General features: G+C 44.4%; 1 protein-coding gene across 3 annotated transcripts in view; it reads right to left on the reverse strand.

Moving 5' to 3' along the window:
• Positions 1-959: 959 nt before the first annotated feature.
• Positions 960-20520, reverse strand: part of ASIC1 (acid sensing ion channel subunit 1) — a 485621-nt gene continuing 466060 nt past the window's right edge. For all 3 annotated transcript variants that reach the window (XM_078689127.1, XM_078689128.1, XM_078689126.1), the window contains 2 exons: positions 17757-17861; positions 960-10045 (listed from right to left, as the gene is read on the reverse strand). In XM_078689127.1, coding sequence (XP_078545253.1) covers positions 9941-10045; positions 17757-17861 — 210 coding nt within the window. In that variant the 3' untranslated portion in view covers positions 960-9940. The remainder of the gene's footprint in view (positions 10046-17756; positions 17862-20520) is intronic.

Here is a 20520-nt window from a genome sequence, read left to right on the forward strand (position 1 = left end):
TGCACACCTTTGTGAAGCATTATTGCCTGGATGCAGAGGTGCATAGGGATGGACATTTTGCCAGGTATGTTCTGCAATATTTCCTGGTCTTATCATCCATATACCCTCGTCCTGGGCAGGGTACGGCTGTGAAATCTGTTCTACATGTGAGGAATCTGCAGGAAAAATTATCCACCAGAAGAAAAAGTTACTTACCTGCTGTAATGATCTTTCTGGTGGATACCTGAAGATTTCTCACTGACCCGCCCGCCATGACTTATTGGGAAAGTTAGTAAGATCCCATCATATATTATTTTGTTACTGCAATCATTCATTAATGCCAATCTACTCTCTCACCGGAAAGGCTTAGAAAAAAAGAGGGAATCTAATTATACTCTCAGCCTGGCGCTTTATGGCTTCGGTGGTCACTCCCAGTGCAGTCTGAGTCCAGTGCCCTCTATCGGCGACCTCGTTGCTTTGAAGTTTCTGGAGCCAGTCTGATGCCTGGGGTTGTTCTATAGGTGAGGAATCTGCAGGTAGAAGTATCCATTTGAAATATACCTACTCCCAGTGTCTCTTTTTTCCTTGATTTTGGTTTTCATCTTTCATCAAAAAAAGGGTATGATGTGTGCTTGATGCTTAGAGGAACTATGAAATGTGGACTTTGCACTGATCAACCTGCCATAAGACAAAGTATGCTGCACGCACAAACTTATGCATACATGCATGCACTAGCATGTCCATCCACACATACACATACACACAGACAAATATGGTATTTAGATAAACACACTTGCTAGAAACCATGAAAAAAATGCTAATATTATTATATCACGTTATATTATTAGTAGTAGTACTATGTACATGAACACACACACAACCACACGCAGACACACACACACATGTATCCCCCCTTGAGCAGCAGTAAACATGCTTGCAAGCAGCGCAGGAAATAATATATCAACAATACAATTATATTACATACCGTATATTATTAATATTATGATATATACATACACATACATAACCATGTCGGCAGCTATAAATATGCTTGCGAGGAGTCCTGAGAATGGCCCAGCGCATACAGATGTCGCAGACAATGCACGTCACTTATCCCATATAGATGGCTCTGCTTAGAAAGAAACCACTCCAGTACCTTGGGACTTTCCCTCTTTATATCAACTTCACCAGCTGCGAATATTGATATACACTGCATCTGTTTTCTTGTGCTTCAGATGAAACCATATGTACATAGTACAGATACCGGAGAGAGGGCAACACTTGAATATACTCGTCGCTCACGAGAAGGACGATGGCACAGGAACAACTGAACCCTAATATCTATTGGATGCCTATGTACACTGAGGCATGATCAAAGAATATGTATATATTTATATATTTATATATATGTCTATATAAAATGATATGTGGAAATATACAAATGGTTAATGTCGAAACAGAAGTCAACAGTCTAATCCAATATAGGGAAACCTATTTGGTGCAGCCACAGAAAGGGTGCACCCCAAGCATGTGGGATAAGGGGTTAAAACTTGCAAGGTTTTTCCTCTGAAAACTTTGGGACTTATTTTTAAAATCATCCCACCCCTCACAAAATTTGCAACGTTTATATCACAAGAAAAAAATATGCAAAAGTAGTTTCTATGGAAGAAATCTTAGTAAAACCTAATCGATTCTCTTTCACGAAAACATTTTTACGAGAAAGTTCTTCGGCAAAAAACTGTTTTAAAAGACGTTTTACACTCAGGGGAAACTTAAAAAACACTGCAATCATCGCATAGTAAATACTGTGGGATTGATTTAGAATTTGACAACCCCATGGAGTACAGGCCGTTGGAGGGTAACACATAACACCGTCCACCCTATTTAGTTTAATGTGTTTTTTTGCTACCTATCTCTGCCGAAGGACAGTAAAAAATAAAAATGACTCTCACACCATGAAGAAAACTCCTGTGATGTGGCGGTCATATGTTTTTCATTTCTCAGAAACAAACTCCAGCTTTGGAAGTTTGTTTTTGAAAAATTAAAAGTATTTTAAAAGTTTGATGGGCAGCTGTCATTTTTGGCAGAAAACTTTTACAAATTTTACAGCACGGACAGGAACTGCCATCACAACGGTTCCTGTCAATGTTTAGAAGTGCCCGCTTCCTGGAGGGCAACTAGAATTGTTGCCGGGAGGTCTTTCGGGAAGGCGTTGCCAATGTCCTCCTTCATCCCATTGGAATACCATCCACCAGCCAAACTCAAAATCAGCACCTGAGTGAACTCTACAAAACTAAAATTTTACTCCCTTTTATATTGGGAGAAGTACTTCTGCAAACATTCTTTTAAAATAAGTTTTGCAAGCAGTGGAAGCTTAAAAAACCTTTAATCTTTGCAAAATGCAAAGGTTGTAAACATTGCAAAACTCTGCTGTTGAAATTTAAACTTAACCCTTCTCTGATGAGGGACTCGACAGAGCAGATAGGTGGAGGACACTGGTGGCACTGTCGTATTGTGAATACGTGAAGACCCCAGGCTTCCCACACAGAATTCAAATAGGGTTATTGGCACTGCACTTATTTGGAAAAATGAAAATACTTTTAATGGGACAGTATCAGCACCTCTTTATAGTATTACAGCACTTTGTTTAGTGCCACAGTAGTACGAATGGAACTGAATTAACATGTCCCTATAGAACTGCAGTATCTCTCATGGGAATGTATATGACATTCTTTATAGCACTGCAATAGTTTTAAAGGGAAAATATCAGATGTTCTCTGAATTACTGACACTACTTGTAATAGTTACATCACTGTTCAGCAGAACTGCAATACTACTAATTGACTGTATCAGCACTCCTTTGTGGTGTTTGATTGCCTTTAATGGGAAAGCACCTGCACTTCTCTGAAGTGCTGTAATACTTTTGCAGGAATATTAGAACATTGGAATGTTGGGAGCTCCACTGAAAACAATGGAGTGTGCTGGGCTTCTAATATAGCCTTATAACCCGCTGTAGAGGGCTATACTGGCTATTAAAGGCCCTCCACAGCGTTAAAGGTCCCGAGCCGAAGGCGAGGGCCTTTAACAAGGGAGAGGGACTTTAATAGCCGGTATAGCCCAGCTACGAAGGGCTATAAGGCTATTAGAACATTCTGCCACTAGAGGGCAGAATGTTCCAACAAAAAAGAACAAAGCCTTATGGGAGCGTGAGGAGATTGGAATCCCCTCAGGGCCCTTGAAGCCTTTGTTCACAGCCAGAGCTGTGAACAAAGAATCATTGGAATGTTGGAGCTCCAGGCTTATACCAGCCATTATAAGCCCGGAGCACTCCATTGTTTTTAATGGAGCTCCCAACATTCAAATGTTCTAATAGCTGGTAGAAGCCCGGAGAGCAACATTCTAATATTTGCTCACAGCTGTTGCTGTGAACAAAAGCCCCCGTGGAGCCCAAGGGGATTTGAATCCAGTCGGGCTTCGTGAGGTCTTTGTTTAACTCCTTCCATGCTCATGACGAGCTCAGCTCGTCATGCAGTACACTGGTCGTGTGCTTATGACGAGCTGACCTTGTCATGAACAATGATAAATCTGACTTGTCAGCACCCAGCGGGAATTGCTGTAGCAGTCAAGGTGTTAACAAAGTAGAACATTCTGCCCTCTTGGGGTGGCATGTTCTAATAGCCTTAGAGCCCTCCATAGCGGGCTTTACCACCCATTATAGGGCCCGTTCCCTTGTTAAAGGCCCTTGCCTTTGGCTCGAGCCTTTAACGCTGGCTCTATGACTATAGTAGTGGTTCTTCTTTGCAGAATGCCCATACCTCTAATTGGACAAAACTTTCACAGTTCTGTATTTCTGCAATACTTTAAATTGGACTGTAATCAGCACTCCTCTTTGATACTCAATTCCCTTTACTGGGACAGTACTGACGTCTGTAGTACTGTTACTGTTACACTATAGGGTATAACCAAAACAGACGTTATTGCACATATTGCAGTTAACCGTGCCACTGGTAATCAGGCACTGAGTAGTAAGTATGGTAATCTTTAATGGGTCCTGTACTTCCCTGAAGCCTACTGCAATATTTATAGTGGCACCATGGTTAGACCTTTTTCTATAATTCATATATCTTGAAATGGGGCAGGGCCTGCATTTTTAAGCAGCACTACACTACTACTAAATTAACGATGCCCTCAGTTATTAGCAGGTTTGGTATCCTGTTAGAAAGCATGTGAGACCACATAACCTGTTCTACACAAGAAACAATTACTCGGATCACCTCAGTAGTGTAGATTGTGGGCTTTAAAAATCAATCTTATAAGCACTTCCCAAACTCCTGCCTACTTTGTTGATAGAAAAAATAATAAAAAAATACCTTTAGGCATACCTGCTATCTTGTGGAACAACCTCACAGTGTGAGGAGGGGACATGGCCTTGAAGGGATGGGGCCTCTTGCCTTGAAGTACCTAGGAGGCCCTTTTAAACCCCACCCCGTCCAAAGCATCCCCCCCCCCCAAAAAAAAAAAGCTTGCTGAGGCTGGTGCCGATGTTTTTGGGTTGTTTCACACCCCTTAATGGATGTTGGTAGTTCAAAGCCTCTCGAAAGTGAGCTGGAAAACCATTTACAGTGGTTTTCAACTCGTTTTCCCTGCCACAGTGTGATATCAGCTCCTCACCAGGTGACCGTGTAATGGGAGCCTTCAATTGCATGTCACACTGTGGCTCTGTGTGAGTTGGCAGGTATGCTTTAAGAATTTTAACATAAAAATATGTCAAGGAGCCACAGTTTTCTGAAGGAGTTGCCCTTATCTCCTTTTTTCTGGACACTGGTAATGTTTTTGACGCTGTTATGTTATCTGTCTTCTGGCAAGTGATTGTGAATAGATATTTGGTTGTAATACCAGCCTATGGTGGTGGTTATAACATTTATTTTAGAGTTTTTAAGGAAAGGCACAAACTTAGCAAAGGACAGGCTGCTTAATTCCAGTGTTGTAACTTTATTTTATTTACTAGGGGGCCTAAAATATGTTATTTAATTTTGTAATATTAGGATTTTACCTGTTGTTTTATTGAGATGGTTATGAATTTCCTTCAATAAAGTATTTGCAGTTCTTTTTTTGAGGATGTACTGGCAATTCTGTGCGTTAAATATACATTCTATACAGTGGGTATGGGATGTACTGACAGTAGCTGGCAGGTCTGTGAACTTTCATGGCTCACTGCCTTGGCTCTTGCAATGGCATTTTCCTGGCACCAATACCACTTTCACAATGGATCAGTGATGGCACGTCTCAGAAGGGGGCAGTGCTTTGCCCAGGGAAAGGCACTGGTCATTTCTTTTAATCCATTAATCAATGGCGATGTCTGCACTTGTGTGTACCCTGGCACCACTCCCCTGCAAGGGTGCAGGTCCCGGGGGGCGTGTGTGCCACCACAACCCTTTTGTTTATTTATTTATAAAGTTTTATATAGCGCAAACTTGATCCCAAAGGATATCAGAGCGCTTTACAATTTGAGGCAAAGGTAACAAATCAGAACATTAGTCTAACATGGGGAATATAATGGGCATTGAATCAACTAGTACAAACATAACAGCTCAATATAACCCGAGTGCAAGTTCTGGGTTTTGACAATGTAGCACTCAAACAGACCTACAGCTTACAATGTACACAAAGTGGGCTTTAGATCTGCCCCTTTCAATCATTGACTTTCTTCAAACAGCTTCTTTCAGCCACTGGCTTGGGACATTGTTAATCACTGCTTGGCTCAGCCCAGTGGATTATTCATCTCTCACCTAATGTTATTGTTTTTTATTGTAACCTTCCATCTCCACTTTATTGCAAGCACTGAACTGCATCAGGGAGTACTTTACAACTTATGCCTCTCTCTGTCCGAATCTGCTAGTTCCCTCCGGTACCTTTTGCTCTATGTGCCAATGCTGCCTGTGTTAGCACATTCCATATCCTCTCTGTGGTATACATCCTTTACAACGCAACTTTTACCACGCAGTGCCTTTACGACGCAACTTTTACAACGCAAACCATTACAACGCATTGCGCTGGGGGGTGCTCTAGGATAGAGAATAGGTTTAATGTACTATCCAACACCTTCCCTACTATCCACTTGGACTGGAGTTGGAATAGTAAATTAAACTATTCACTATCCAGCGCCCAAAAGCACTATGCGTTGTAATGGTATGCGTTGTAAAACTTGCGATGTAAAGGTAGGCGTTGTAAAAGTATGCGTTGTAACGTCATATATCCCCTCTCTGTAGGTATATTGGCTTGGCTTCACTATCTGAGTAATATTTGCTCACAAGTATGATCCTTGGGCACAGGGTTGCAGTATTCTAGTAACCCTCATTCCCTGCATGCTTGATTATGGCATTGGGAACTACGCCAATACTTGTGAAGGAAATGTGATTGCACATGCAGGGCTGGGCTGGTGTTATAGGACCATCAATTGGAACATATCCAGGCTCGGTACCTTCTAGGAGATCAATGCTGAGCTACTAAAGCAAAATAACTTGGAGTTTAAGGCTTGTATATAGATCACACACCTGGTCTCACTATATCCGTCTGGTCTTAGGCGCAATCAAAATGGTCCAGGAGAGTGGAGGAAACTGTTCATAAAGAGACAGGAAGTGAATATGCCACTACTCTCATGGGGCCTAAAAATGTTTTTGGGGGGTCCCTATACACTGGCCCCTACACACTAGTCAAGACACTCAACACACTGTCAAATACTCCAAAGAAACACATTGGCTAGATTTCAAACATATTGAACAAGATTCTCAACACACTAACTGAAGCCCTGAAAGCACTGAATCCACGTTGTCTCAGATTCATAACGCATTGTCCTGAATTCCTACCAAAATGTCCCTGACATCCAACACTACCACAAACGACTATTACCAACACAGGGATTCAGACTCTCAAAACATTGACCCATATTTCTAACACTTTGGCAGATAACCCAAACACATTGACCTGTTCTTACTACATTGATTCAGACTCAAAACATTCAACCATACTCCCAACACACTGGCAGAGAACACATAACAAGTGATCTACTAAAGTCACATTGACTCACGCCCAACTCATTTCAGACTCCCATTATATTGTCCGGGGTTCCCAACAATCTAGCTCAGAAGCCCTGCAAACTGACCTACTCCCAACACATTGATATAGACTCACTACCACAGTGACCTGGATTGCCAACAAAATGGCCCAGAGACTTGACACACTGTTTCACCCCAACACATCGATTTAGACTCTCAAAACAAAGACCCGCACTCACCACAAAGTATCAAAAAACCTGAATAAATGTTCCTACTCCCATCACATTGACTTAAATGCCCACAATATTAACCCTGACTGAACAAGACTCTTAACACTTTGGCCCAGACCGCCAACTCGTAGACCTACTTCGAGCACATTTACCATGGCTTTCAAAGTATTGACCGACTTCTGACAAATTGACTAGAAGTATCAAAACACTTCCTGACCCCTCCAAATTATTAACCTGTTCCCAAAACACTGGCCAAAGTTCTTGACACTTTGCCCCACACCTTTCAAATTGATCCAGATGATCAAAACATTGGCCCCGGCTTCCAAAATAGTGGCCTAATCCCAACACCTATACCAAGACTTTCAACACATTGACCCACTTCTGACAGGTTGGGACAGATTATTAAAACATTAGCCAAGGCTTCCAACACATTGTCTTGGATTCTGGAATATTGTCTCAGATTCCCAAATTACTGGCACAGACTCTCATCACAATGACCAATATTCCAAAAACATTGGCTTAGTCTCCAATCACACTGACTCAGACCGCTAGCACATTGACTCAGACTTGCAAAATATAAGTGCTACTCCCAATGCATTTGCTCACAACCCTCTATATTAAATCTTGATAGAGCTACAGCATTTCGTTAGAAGAGGGTGATACCTTTTCGATATTATTGATGCATGTAAATGGACTATAGGGCTTCTGCTGTAGGTATACAGAGAACAACGCATCATTAATACCTCATTATTTGCTTCTTAGACAAGTGTTTACTCTCCCCTTCCACTTGTGAATACATTGTTGCTTGTCTGTAGTGGGCAGTCTTCTCTCTGCTTCTACATCTGTACAGTGAGACCACTTCTGCCTCCCTGCAGCCCTCCACAACCTTACTAGCCAATGAATAAGAGGTAGAGACAGTGATGACACCTCTACATACTAGGTTCGCTCTTCTTCAGAAGAGAGATTTAAGGGGTTTCGACCAAAATAATGGTTATACAGAAATAAATATGATTTGGAAGTGACAATTGCCAATGCGTTGACTGTGTTCTCCAATGTGACTTAATCTGACTACCAGTTCTTTCCCGCTTCGCAAGAGCCTCTTGGTCCCAAAATTCCTCTCTTATCACAGATTGCTGTCTCCCCTAACCTTCGACTGACTTATTGAACTGTCCTGCCATTCTCTGATATCTCGCTATTGTCTCCTGGCCTTCTGCTATTTTTTCCTGATTTGTCAATTACTAATTCTGTGGTTTAGTGAAAGAGAGTGTTAAGGGCACTTTTAATCTGGACATGTTAGAAGTTAGTAAAAGTGTTAATGTTGGGAAAATGGAAGGGTGTTAAAAGCTCCTAGAGTGTACCGTAGTTTGTGGTGTAAGCACCAATCCAGAGATCTAGCAGGAGCTTGGAAAGACTTGATTTTGTGGGATAAATGCCTGTGGTTGTGCTGTCCCTTATTGTAAAGGTGCTGATCTTTGTGTATAAATGCGAGAGGGAGCTATAAGAATACTGAATATGGATTGAAAATGTGAAAGGATTTAGCAAACAGCTCATATTACAGGGCATATATTAGTAGGGCAACTGTATACCTGTAATAAGAGCGATAATCCTAGATACAAATTTGGCTGGGAAAGATAAGAAGGGCCAAATGTGTGACAGAAACTTTATGAGGAGTGGTAACAGTCATAAACTTTGAGGGGGTATACATTTGAGATGGCACTGTAAGGACTCTGGTCATTAGATATAAATTTTGTAGCACTCATCCTTGGGCATTGACTTGATATGGTGCATTGAGAAAATTGATCCTGGGGGTAAACTTGCTATGGGACTTTAAGATTCCTGATCCTGGGGCGCAGACTTGCTATAGTAGGCTATAAGCACATATCCCTGTGCGCAGACTTGATAACATGTATCAAGTCTCATTTTGCCTGATAGATTTGATAAAGTGTGTCAAGAGCATTCAATCTATATCCTAGACATGCGAAAAGAGCACTTATCTCAGGCCCAGATTTGACAAGGTGTGTTAAGAGTACCGACCCTTGAACATAGCCTTCATAAAGTGTGTTAATAGCATTCATCTGAGAGGATGGGTCATAGGGCATACACGTAAGAGGCTATAGAAGCAATGTGAATACTATAGCATCCATTTTAGATAGCACAGGAAGAGTGCTGATCATGGGTTACAAGTTTTAGAGTGTGTGGAAAGAATGCAGATTCTCCTGATTATGTTTTACTGGGTATGGTAAAAGTTCTGATCATGGTAGGGTGGCATGAAAGTAGCACTGACCATGATGTTCACATTTGTGAGAGTGTCCTAAGGGAGCTAATGCTGGGGTTATGAACTGATGGTGTTTGGCAGACAATGATCGCGGGCCGTATCACAACAAGAGCGTAGAATGAGAGCGCAGCGCAACAAGACCTGCAACAAGCGAGCGTAGACAATGGCGAATGTCTGAAGCTTCTGTACAGCACAGGAGGACCCGAGATTAGAAAAGTCATAAAAAAGGGATATCCAATGAATCTGAGAAGCCAGTCTATTGTCTGAGAATGGTCAAATACTGAAGATGAAAGTGATGGCCGCACAAGGGGTCCCAGGCCTGTTTCTGGACGGCTCCAACCAGAGACCGGTTCGCAATGGACTTTGGTGGTTTGGATGGTATGTGGTCTTCCGGTCGCCATTTAGCAAGTGAAATCCTCAAAGGTTCCCCGGCCAGGGTGGTGAGGTAGGATGTTGGCAGCATACGTCATGCCGGCTGGGTGGCCTCTGACACCTTCACAGGGATTCTGAGGGAACAAAAGCAGAGAGTCAGTGAAGGGACTAGACAAGTGTCCCCAGGCATCATCTCTTATAGTCTCCTTTGGGACCTGGCCATAGAGTCTGTTCTTTCCATAAGCATGCAAGTGGAGGCTAAAGACTATGCCCTGTCTCTGAATGTGCAAGGGCATATATGGATTGCCTTCAGCTGAATGTGCAAATGGAGACTAAATAGTGTGCCTTGTTCCTAAGTGTGCAGGTGGAGAATGAAGACTGTGTCTCGGTTCTGAGTGAGCAAGCAGAAGTTACAATTGTACCCCATCTTCCACTGTACAAGGCACAACTAATGGAGCGGCCACTGATGCATGCACAAAGGCTGATTTTAGATTATACCCATCTCTTAGTATGCAAGGATGTGATCCATCTGTGAAGCTAAACCAGTACCTACAACTTAGTGAGCATGTGACAATCAAAGAGTGTGCCTCACCCATGAGTGCAGAAGGAGATGCTAAAAGTGTTGCCCATTATTGAGTGAGCAAGTTGAGAGTAAGTGTGTGCCATCCCTGATTATGGAAGACCAGACTAAAGTTTGTACCTGTTTCAGTGTGTGAATCTGGCATGTGAAAGCGCTGTGGCTCTCCCTTGGTATAGATGTATAATGGAAGACTAAAGCATGCTATGATCACTGAATGTGCATGGAGAGACTTGAGACTTTGTCCACCATCCCTTGGCAAGCAATCACTGCTGAAGAGTTATGAATCTCTCAGAGTGCACAGGCAGAGACCAAAAAATGTGCCCATTCCAGACTGCATCCATGTAAGACTTTTCACAGAGGTGTGGGTGTGCTAACTTGTGTGCCCGTTACAGAGTGTGGTTGTTTTAGACTAAAAAGTGTAATTCACTGCAGAGTGGGCGGGATCATCTTCTGTAGTCTGTCCGTTCTGTGATTACCAATTTTAGTCGGTACCGCATGTGTTGTTTGCATGTTCGGCATACACCCAGTTTCACTCCTCATGGCTGGCACTTATTTGTAGGCAACTGGGTACTTCTAGTCTTCGTGTTGCCCTGAGGATATTGAAAGCTGATTTTTGTCCATTGTATGCCTGTGCGGTTGCTAAATATCTGGGTTTGATGTGGGCAAAAAGAAGGATTGTCATCGCATAACTAGATTTTACTGTGGCGATATACGGGAATGTGGCCTTCATTTTTAGGTCTCACTGAACCAGCGCATGCGCTGTCCGCGAGACATTTAGTGTGTGCGTTTTGAAAGTGCTGCCACTGGCCTAAAGCTAGCGTGCACGTGAGCGTGCACGCGCGCTGCCACCACGTGTCTTTCCCCCGCTGCGCTTGATCGCGATCCCTTTCACTTTCGCGGCCCGCGCGGCAGTGTCACTTTCACGGCTGCAAGGCCAATGCTTGTATTTTTACCAATTAAACATTGAACCCCTGCGCCTACCGCTCCAAAATATTTGGCAGATAAATCCACCCTGCCCCCTCACGATTCCTACGCCATACGCTGAAACGGCATCTCACTAATCAGTGCATGCACTATTTCTAAGCACAGCTGTGCAGTATAAAAGCACCTAGTGTGGTAAACTATCTACATTTTCCTCAGTGTTGAATGCACAACTGGGCGCACACGTACTCCCCTCCTCGAGCTCCCCTAGCAGCACCAGCTGCGTTCACATGCAACGTCTGCAGTTATCAATAAAGCACTCGGAATCAAGCGACAGCCTTACCCCCAGTGCCAGCCAATGAGGGGAGCCGCCGATCCCAAGCCAGTGACACAGTATGCAAATTAATAATTATTCTATCCAGCCAATAAAAGCAGTCCGGTGTTCTCCTTGGCTCGGGTTCCCTGGTAACAGGTCCGTTGTCAGCCTAGCTCCTCCCCTCTGTAAGAGAGTCACATGGAGCAGAAGGAACGGCGCTGTCAGATCAGAGCAGCGAATGCTGCGCGCGGCCGCGAGTGAGCGATTGAACCTTGTGCTGTCTCCGTGGTACGCCTTAGCAACTCTCTCATTACTTTACATGCTTCCAAGAGTGTAATCGATGATGTCTCAAGGTAGATGATTTCTTTCAGACGTATCTCCAGTTGAACCTCCATCCTAGCTATAAGTTAAGAGTGACAAATGTGTGAGTTAATAGACTTTTATAGCGCTGCACTGCAAACTCGCCCATAGCACAGGCAGTCGAATCATACCACGTTATATTTGGATCAGAACTGATGTTTTAGTCTATTTCTCAGCGTGTTTCGCTTTAGAATGTGGCGTAACTGCCAGAGATGCCGAGTTTGGAACTGGGGAAGCATATTCGAATCTTGACGTTGGCTTAACATCCTGTGATAATGGGAAAATATTGTAATCTCCCAGTGCGTAAAAAACATGGATGTGTCCTTGTATAATGTAGCTGATGTTCACATAAAACGCGCCACATAAAACTACAAAACAAAAGGCAGAAATGCTGTTTGTAGCCAACGTCACACCATCTGGGAAGGTAAGTTATAGGCCAGCTTTCTGTGGTAAAGTGTACACAAGCCTCGGAGCACTTGAGATTTCCAGGTTCTTTCGTTCTCATCCTGTTCAGGATGTTCTTTGGTTTCTGATACTTAAAGCCCCGTTTTCCCACGACTGAATCGTGTTCACAAGTACATTTAAAGCACACGTTAATGTATGAGCGGCTGAATGCGCCACTCGCTCATAGACCAGGGAAACTTTCTGCATTTTCTTCCCTAATCTGGACGATTATTGCACCATGCACAGCCTTGCTCTGCCAATCTCACGAAAAAGTGTGTGGTGTGCAATGCACCAGGTAATAAACAGGCATTGGCATAGCCAATAGGTCTCGCCTTTGGGACCTTATAAGTATTTCGTTATGCAGCACAATATCCTTGTTGCAACAACATTAACTGTTGCATGACTAAACACTCATAAGGTCCCAAAGGCGAGACCTATTGGCTATGCCAATGCTTGTTTATCAGTTGGAATCCGTATTATTGGCTGCTTAAATGTGAGAAACGTGCAAAACTTGTGACTGTAACAAGATGCTATGCTGCTATTTCAAATTTGTATCCCTCTTTTTAAAGTGAGGTACTTTTATTCTATTTATTGTATACTTTTATGGCTTTTCGCCAAAATAAAGTTATATTTGACTTTGACTAAAGAGTGTCCTCCATTCATGAGTGTTTGGCAAAGTGGGCAGACCAACAACGAAAGAGTACAAGGAGGCTAAAGAGTGAGCCCAGTCATGAGCATGCAAGGTGAGGCTAAGGAGTGTACTTGTCCAAACAAGCAAGAAGAGACCAAAGAGCGTGTCGTCATCCCTAGGCATGCAAGAGGAAATTAAAGATTGGACCCCTTCCAGGGTGTAAAAGGGGAGATTCCAGCATATGACACATTCTTGAGGATGCAGAAGACTAAGGGGCCCATTAGGATGTCGGGCGGGTCCGCCCGACATCCTTTGCCGCCCGCCACCCATTTCCCCCCGCCATATTAGTATGGCGGGGGGGACCACGGCGGACGGAAAGACCGTCCGTGGCTGACGGAAAGACGGTCCGCCGCTTTTCCGCCCCGGTCGCCAGCCATATTATGATGGGCTTTGGGGAATGCCTTTCCCTGGGACTCCGGAGGGGTGGGGGTGCACATGGTAGGTACCCCCCCACATTTCAAAGTGCAACATGGCAGGCACCGCGCGGTGCCTGTCATGTTGTGCTTTGAAATGCACAACGTGCATTTCTAACATTGCGGCGGGCGGCGCTTTCAGCACCGCCCGCCACAATGGTAAAAATACAGAGGCGCCCGACAGTGTGGCGGGCGCATCCTAATGGCCAAGGCTGGACCGCCTCTCCGATAGCGGGCGGTCCCGTTTTGCACCGGGATGGCGGGCGGACTAATGGACCCCTAAGAGTTTGAAACATCCCTGAGTGTGGAGAGGGAGACTGAGTATGCAAGAGGAGATGAATGAAGGTGCTCTATTCTTGAGTGTTCACTGTCAAACTATGCAGAAGGCACCCCTATGAATCTGCATGGGTGGACTAAGGAGTTGGCCCATCTATGAGTGTGACTAAAGAGTATGTACATACCTGGGTATGCAAGAAGAGACAACGGAGAGTCCATTCATCGCTGAATGTTTAAGAGGAGACTAAAGATTATGACCAATTCTGGGTGTGCAAGGGGCGACTAAAGGGTATTCCTTTATTCGTGCTTATGAAAGAATATCCTAAAGAATGTGCTCCTTTCGAGTATTCAAGGTTGAGAGGGACTAAAGAGCAAGTTCCTTACCTTAGATAGCAAATAGATTGAGACAAGATTCTCCCGATTCATGGAAGAGACCCTGGACCACTTTCAGATGTAAATGCCTTTCCTGATCTGCAAGGCGTCGAAAGCTGAGTTTGTCTTTCCTGGTGTTCAGAGATCCCATCATATGTTGGATGATCAAGAAGGTGTCATGACATTCCAGCCATTTCCAGAAGCGCAAAGCCTCTTGGCACAGGGTTGACTACCCCACCCCAACCAGCTTCATGCAGTACCACATTGCAGTGGTGATGTCTGTGAACACTTGAACCAGCCTGCCTTTGATGGATGGCAGTAATTCAAACAAGTTGATGTGGAGGTGGGTTTCCACCAGAGACCAGAGTCCTCTGATCTCTACCTTTCCCAGATTGCCACTCCACTGTCAACTCTGGAAGGGTAAGGGAGTGGGGTCTGCTGCCGACTAGATTGTGATTCAATCGCCACCACTGTAGATCCCTTGCAGTCTCTTCTAAAATCTGGACCCGGTCTGAGAGAGTACCCATACGTTGTGCACACTAGAACTTCAGATGCTACTGCAGAGACCACATATGCCATCTGGTGTGCTTCACAAGCACGTTGCAGGAGGCCATCAGACCCAGTTGTCTCAGAGTAGGCCTCACCAAAATAAAGAGTTGAGGGTTAAACGTCGGAATCATACCCCAAATGTCCTGGACTCTCTGTGTCGGAGGTTAGGGGTGAAACTGTACTGTGTCTAGAACAGCTCTGATGAAAGGGAACGTTTGGTTAGGAGTCAAGTGCAACTTTGTTGTGTTGGTTGTGATATCCAATGAATACAAATGGTTCACTGTAGTCTGGAGGTGGGTGCCGACTGCCTGGGGTGAGTCTGCCTTCAACACCCAATCTTCGAGGTAGGGGAAGAATGGAATCCCCAACCGTTTAAGGTGGGCTGCAACCACTGTTATCACTTTTGTGAATACCAGAGAAGCATTGGTGAGGCTGAAAGAGAGCACATCAAACTCAAAGTGCTTAGAGCCTACTGTGAACCACAGGTCATGTCTGTGGTTCAGCAAGAGGGGGATATAAAATTAAGTGTCTTGCAAGTATAAAGCTACCATCCAGTCTCCAGTGCTCAGGACAGACAGGACCAGGAAAGGGTGAGCATCTGGAATCTGTTCTAAATTAGAAAGGCGTTGACAGGTCCAAGATCCAGAATAGGACAAATATCTCCATCCTTTATCTACACCAGAAAGTAGCAGAACCATCCCTTTCTTCTGTTGTCAGAACCCTCTCGATGGCTCCTTTGTCCTTTGGCAAAAAGAGGTAGCACTTCCTTGTGCACCATGGACAGATGATTCGCCAAGTGTTGTACAGATGGAGGCACTGCTGGGGATGTCTCTAGAACTGAATGTGTCTACTACAATCTGGAACACACACTTGTCTGAGGTGACCGCTTGACATGGTGGTAGAAAGAGCTATATCCTGCCTCCTCCCGGATGGATGTGCCCCAGGGAGGGCACACTAAAGAGGTTTGCTGGGTCCAATAGCGGGATAGGTGGAGGATTAGGCACAACAGTTTCCTTAATGTCTAAGCAGCCTGTGGGAGGCTCTGCGTCAGGCATGAAGAGGCTGGAGAGCCTGCTGGCCTTGTCGATATGGGTGGTACTGGAAAGGGTGTAATCCCCTACTGTAACCACAGGAGGGACAAAAGGAGAAATGCTGGTGATGCGGGGCAGCGGCCAATCCTAAGGAGCAGGCCATGACCCTACTGTCCTAGAACTGCTCCAGCAGTGCATTTGCCTCGTCACCAACCAGGTCGGAGCCATCAAAGGACATGTCCGAAAGGCTTGATTAGCCATCTCTAAAAATCTCAGTCCACCGCAGTTAAGCATGTCATCTGAGAGCCACTGTAGAACCCATTGCCCTGCCAATGGAGTCAGTGGTGGCCAATCCAAACCATATTGTGAATTTTTCTGCATCCCAGCCATCAGTGATGGCTCTGCTAAGTGTCGCTTAGGCGTTCTCAGGGACCACAGGGGGGCACTTGCGCCAAAGAATACCACAACGTGTGGGAGCAGGGGCCCATAACACAAATAGTATTGACCGTTCGAAGCTGGTGGAGGAAAAGATCTTTTTTTTCCGAATGTATCCAGCCTCATGGATTCTCTGTCCGGTGTGACGGTGGCATAGCCCCTGGATGGAGTCTCATTGAGGAGGCTGGTACAACTAAACTCTCTGGAGTTAATGTTCTGTCTAGAATGTGAAGTCACCTGGAGCTGGGAGATGCAGCAGGTCATTTAATAGTTTACTGGAATCCCTAAACAGGACTTGGACCAGGCCCCCATTAGGACATCTGTAAGGGCCTCATTAACAGGATGAATGGGTTCTCATATTAAGTGTCCCAGCTGAAGGACCTTCACCAATAAGTTCATTTTCACTTCCACCACTGGAAGCAGGAGGTCAATGGTGTCATCCGCCCATCTGATCACCATTGCAAAATATGCACTCTCCTCTGTAGTAGACCAGGAGATGTAACTAAACCCGCTTCAAGAGAGTCGTCTAGCGCACTGTCATTGCCCAACTCCTCATACCAGTTCCCTCCAAGGGCAATATCATCAGCGGGGTCAAAGACCCTGTACTTTTTCTTGGAGCCATTGCCCGACCCAATGGACCACAAGCAGAGCAAGTGGGGATCAGTCATGAATATCTGTCTGTGGCAATCCCCACAAGGTTTTAAACCCATAGGTTTCTGAGGGGACACAATTCCTTGCACACTGGAAATTGTAGAAAAAGAGCTCAACAAAAGTCGAAAAAACGTTGTCCAAAGAATGACTGTGGTAGTTCTCCAGATCTCCAACTGTAGGTGCGGAAAGCAAGGAACTGATGTCAGAGTGCCTGGGTGGCACCAATATAGGCACTGTGCACGTCACATCTGACATGGATGATGTCGACATGGAGCCTATGCACCATTTAGGGGTGCAGAAGTACTATTCAAAATTTCTGAATCCAGTCTTACGTCTATGGAATATTCCAAGGTATGGAATCTGCACAGAGAAGTCTCTTCCAGAACTGTACACCAGTCCAGAAAGTGCATGGAGAGAGTATGATGGGTGTCCATCCATGAATGTGGGATGCAAAACTAAAGAGTGCATGGTTCCAGATGTGTGCAAATGAAGACGAAAGAGTGTGTAAAATTCAAAGGCATGTAAGGACAACTAAGGAGAACGTCCCATTCCTGAGTGTGCAAGAGGAGGCTAGAGAGCCTGCAACAGCAATGGGTGACAGAGGGGAGGCAAATTAATACATAGGTGTGCAAAAGATTTCTAAAGAGAGAGTTCATCAACACAATACAGTCTATGTTATAATCTAGGATAAGGGGCTACACTCTCCCCCATGGCTGCTATCTTTGCTAAGGGAAATGGGGTTGCCCAAGACTACACTTGTGGATCACCATGTGGATTTGTTTGGAGCACGTGCCGGATGACCTTACGTGGCGTTTCACGTCATCCATGCTGAGAGTCACTCCCTGGTCATTGTTGTTACGTTTCTGGTCCTTTTGACACTTGGTTCTCCGGCACATCTTGTGTTTCAACACCTAAAGAGGGCACAAAAGAAAATATTTAGGCCTTTGAGATGCCCTAGTGATTAACTCATCTGCTGCAGCGCAACCCTCAGCGCCCTTGACAAATAGACCCTTGTTGTCTCTACACCACTGATCTGTCCTAGATTTGCATGGCAATAACAAATGGTTTCTACGGGATGTAAATGTGGCACGCAGAGTTTTGGACACTGTTAAGTGTACATCCTGTGGAAAAGCAACAGATGTTCAACTTGTGAAATTAAATAGTGACTAAAGGCCCCAGATAACATTATATGCCATTAACCGTCGTACCTCTTGCTGAGCAGTGTCCATAGAGGATGACGTCTGGTGTGTAGGAAATTACCATCTTTTGCATGGTGTACCCACGGATTTTGCCCTAACTGTTGTTGCTGGCTTTAGAACTCTGCGCACTTTACCCCTGGTAACCAGTAGAAAATAATCTTGTACTCCGTCTTTAAACATGGTTGAATTGGTATATTTAACTCACTTATACATCCCAAGTAAATGGTACAATGTATGCCCAGACCTGTAAGAGAAATGTCACTAGTGGTCTGCAGCGCCTATTGTGCCATCCACTACAGTGGCAGTGCAAACCTGTCTTCAAGCCTACCACTGTAGCCTGACTGTTGCTGTGTAAAAATGCAATTCAACCTGTCACAACAAACCCTTTTGACAGGTAAAAATCTTTTATGTATTAATAAGTCACCCCTAAGTAGGCATGGCAGCCCACAAGGTTCAAGGCAGGGTGCATGGTATTTACTAGCAGGACAAGTAGAAATTCAACATTTACAGGTCCTTAGAGTGACTAGCACCGAAAAACTATTTTTACTGTGGCAGGCCTAGCTGTCCTGTGTAGAAAACCAACATATAGATTGAAACCCTAATAGAGAATCAGAATACAGGTTAAAATGAGACCAGATAGGAAAATAATTAAACAACAATTTGTAATAGTTATTAAAATCCAAGTCAATGGTGAAGTCAGATTTTTAATAAATATTAAGGAAACGTAAATGCCTGAGGTTCTTGGAGGCTAATTTGCATTGGCTCTCTGGCTTCCCCCACTCAGTAATTAGCTCTCAATAGGTGTGGAATTCCCCCTTGACCCAAACAATAGGTTGACCTGTGTCTTGGGAATGGGGCCAGCTAGAAAAGAAATTTAACAGCTATTTTAATAGTTATTAAAATCCAATTTAATGGGGGAGTCGATTTTTGTAATAAATATCATGGAAATATAACTTAAAAAGTTAACTTTTCCTATCTGAAGTTCCTGGAGGCTAATTTACACTGGCTGTCTAGCTTCTCCAAGTCCGTAATTAGCTTTGAGTAGGTGTGAAATGCCCTCAGATGCAGACAATAGGCTGACCTGAATGGGCAAAGATGACTCTTCCGAATATGCAGGGTGGGGGATGTAGCCATCCTTTTAGACACTACAGTGGCAAATCCAGCTTGTGTGTCAAAACCTGCTTGGCCACTCAGTGGAGGCCACATATAACACTTTGAGCAGACTTGAAAGGGGAGAGTACTGGATTCAAAGACAGCTCTTGGGGATCCAATGTCTGGTTTCTGAGGGGCTCTGCTTTTGTCCTATCAGTCACCTCTCACTGGGTTTACATAAAACCCTAAGTGCAAACTTGAAAGGGGAGAGAACAGGCTGCCAAGACAAATCTTGTGCATCCACTCTCTGGTTGCTGAAGGGCTCTGTCTTTATCCATCCAGCCTACTGTCTCTGGGTTTATTGTGGTTATAGTACCAGCTCCAACCTATATTTTAGTGTTAAATGTGGGAGGGTACTAGGATTACCATAGTACATGCTACACACATAGCCCCAGCCCTAAGAACCCAGGATTAGTGAGGGCTAAAGACTTTAGCCATCTTAAAAATGCCTAAAGCAGATAGGGTTAGCCCGAAAACATTGACACCACTAGTTAGAGAGTGTCCAGGGGTCATTCCCTCCCACTAGCTCGTGCCAGGCACAGATGTGTCCCCTTAGGACTTTCACTTCAGAACAGTTCCTGGGCCTGTGGAAGATCAGAAGTGGACTGGGTCTGCTGTCTGTGATTTGAGAGGAGCTCTGGAGGACTGGACCTGCTTCCTCTTGTATACAGGACAAAGAAGTGGACTCTAAAGGTCATAAGGCCGACCTCTGTTTAGGCTACGGGAATACATGCTACAATGTGCCTTTTCCTGAAAGTACCCAGCTGACCAATTGCAACAGGAACCGGCCTGGACTCGGATTTTGGCCTCTGCCTGACAATGTATGAGTCTAAGTGTCTCTTCTGAGGTCCGTGGGGGGGAGAGGATGGTTAGAAGTGTACTCCTGTGACTTGAAGGACCAAGTCAGAAGTTGAAATCTTTGACCATGATGAACCTCACTGGTCTAGCCGAACATGCTCCATCACAGTCAGCCTCAAATTGCACCTAAGTCCTGGTTTACCGCGTCCATTGACTATCACTGGCAGCTTTTGCTTTTTTCAGCTATTTCTACTTAACATTTTAACATTTCATATCTCCAGTTCCCCTGGTGTCATTTTGTTTATGAATTTATTTCGGATTTGTATTGTTTTGCATTTTAAATTTATTTATGTTTTAGTACTGCATAATTACGTTACACATTGTCCTAAGTTAAGCCTGTCTGCTCCGTGCCATTGCTACC

This window comes from Lissotriton helveticus, chromosome 1_1 (assembly GCF_964261635.1).
Source record: "Lissotriton helveticus chromosome 1_1, aLisHel1.1, whole genome shotgun sequence".
NCBI lineage: Eukaryota > Metazoa > Chordata > Amphibia > Caudata > Salamandridae > Lissotriton > Lissotriton helveticus.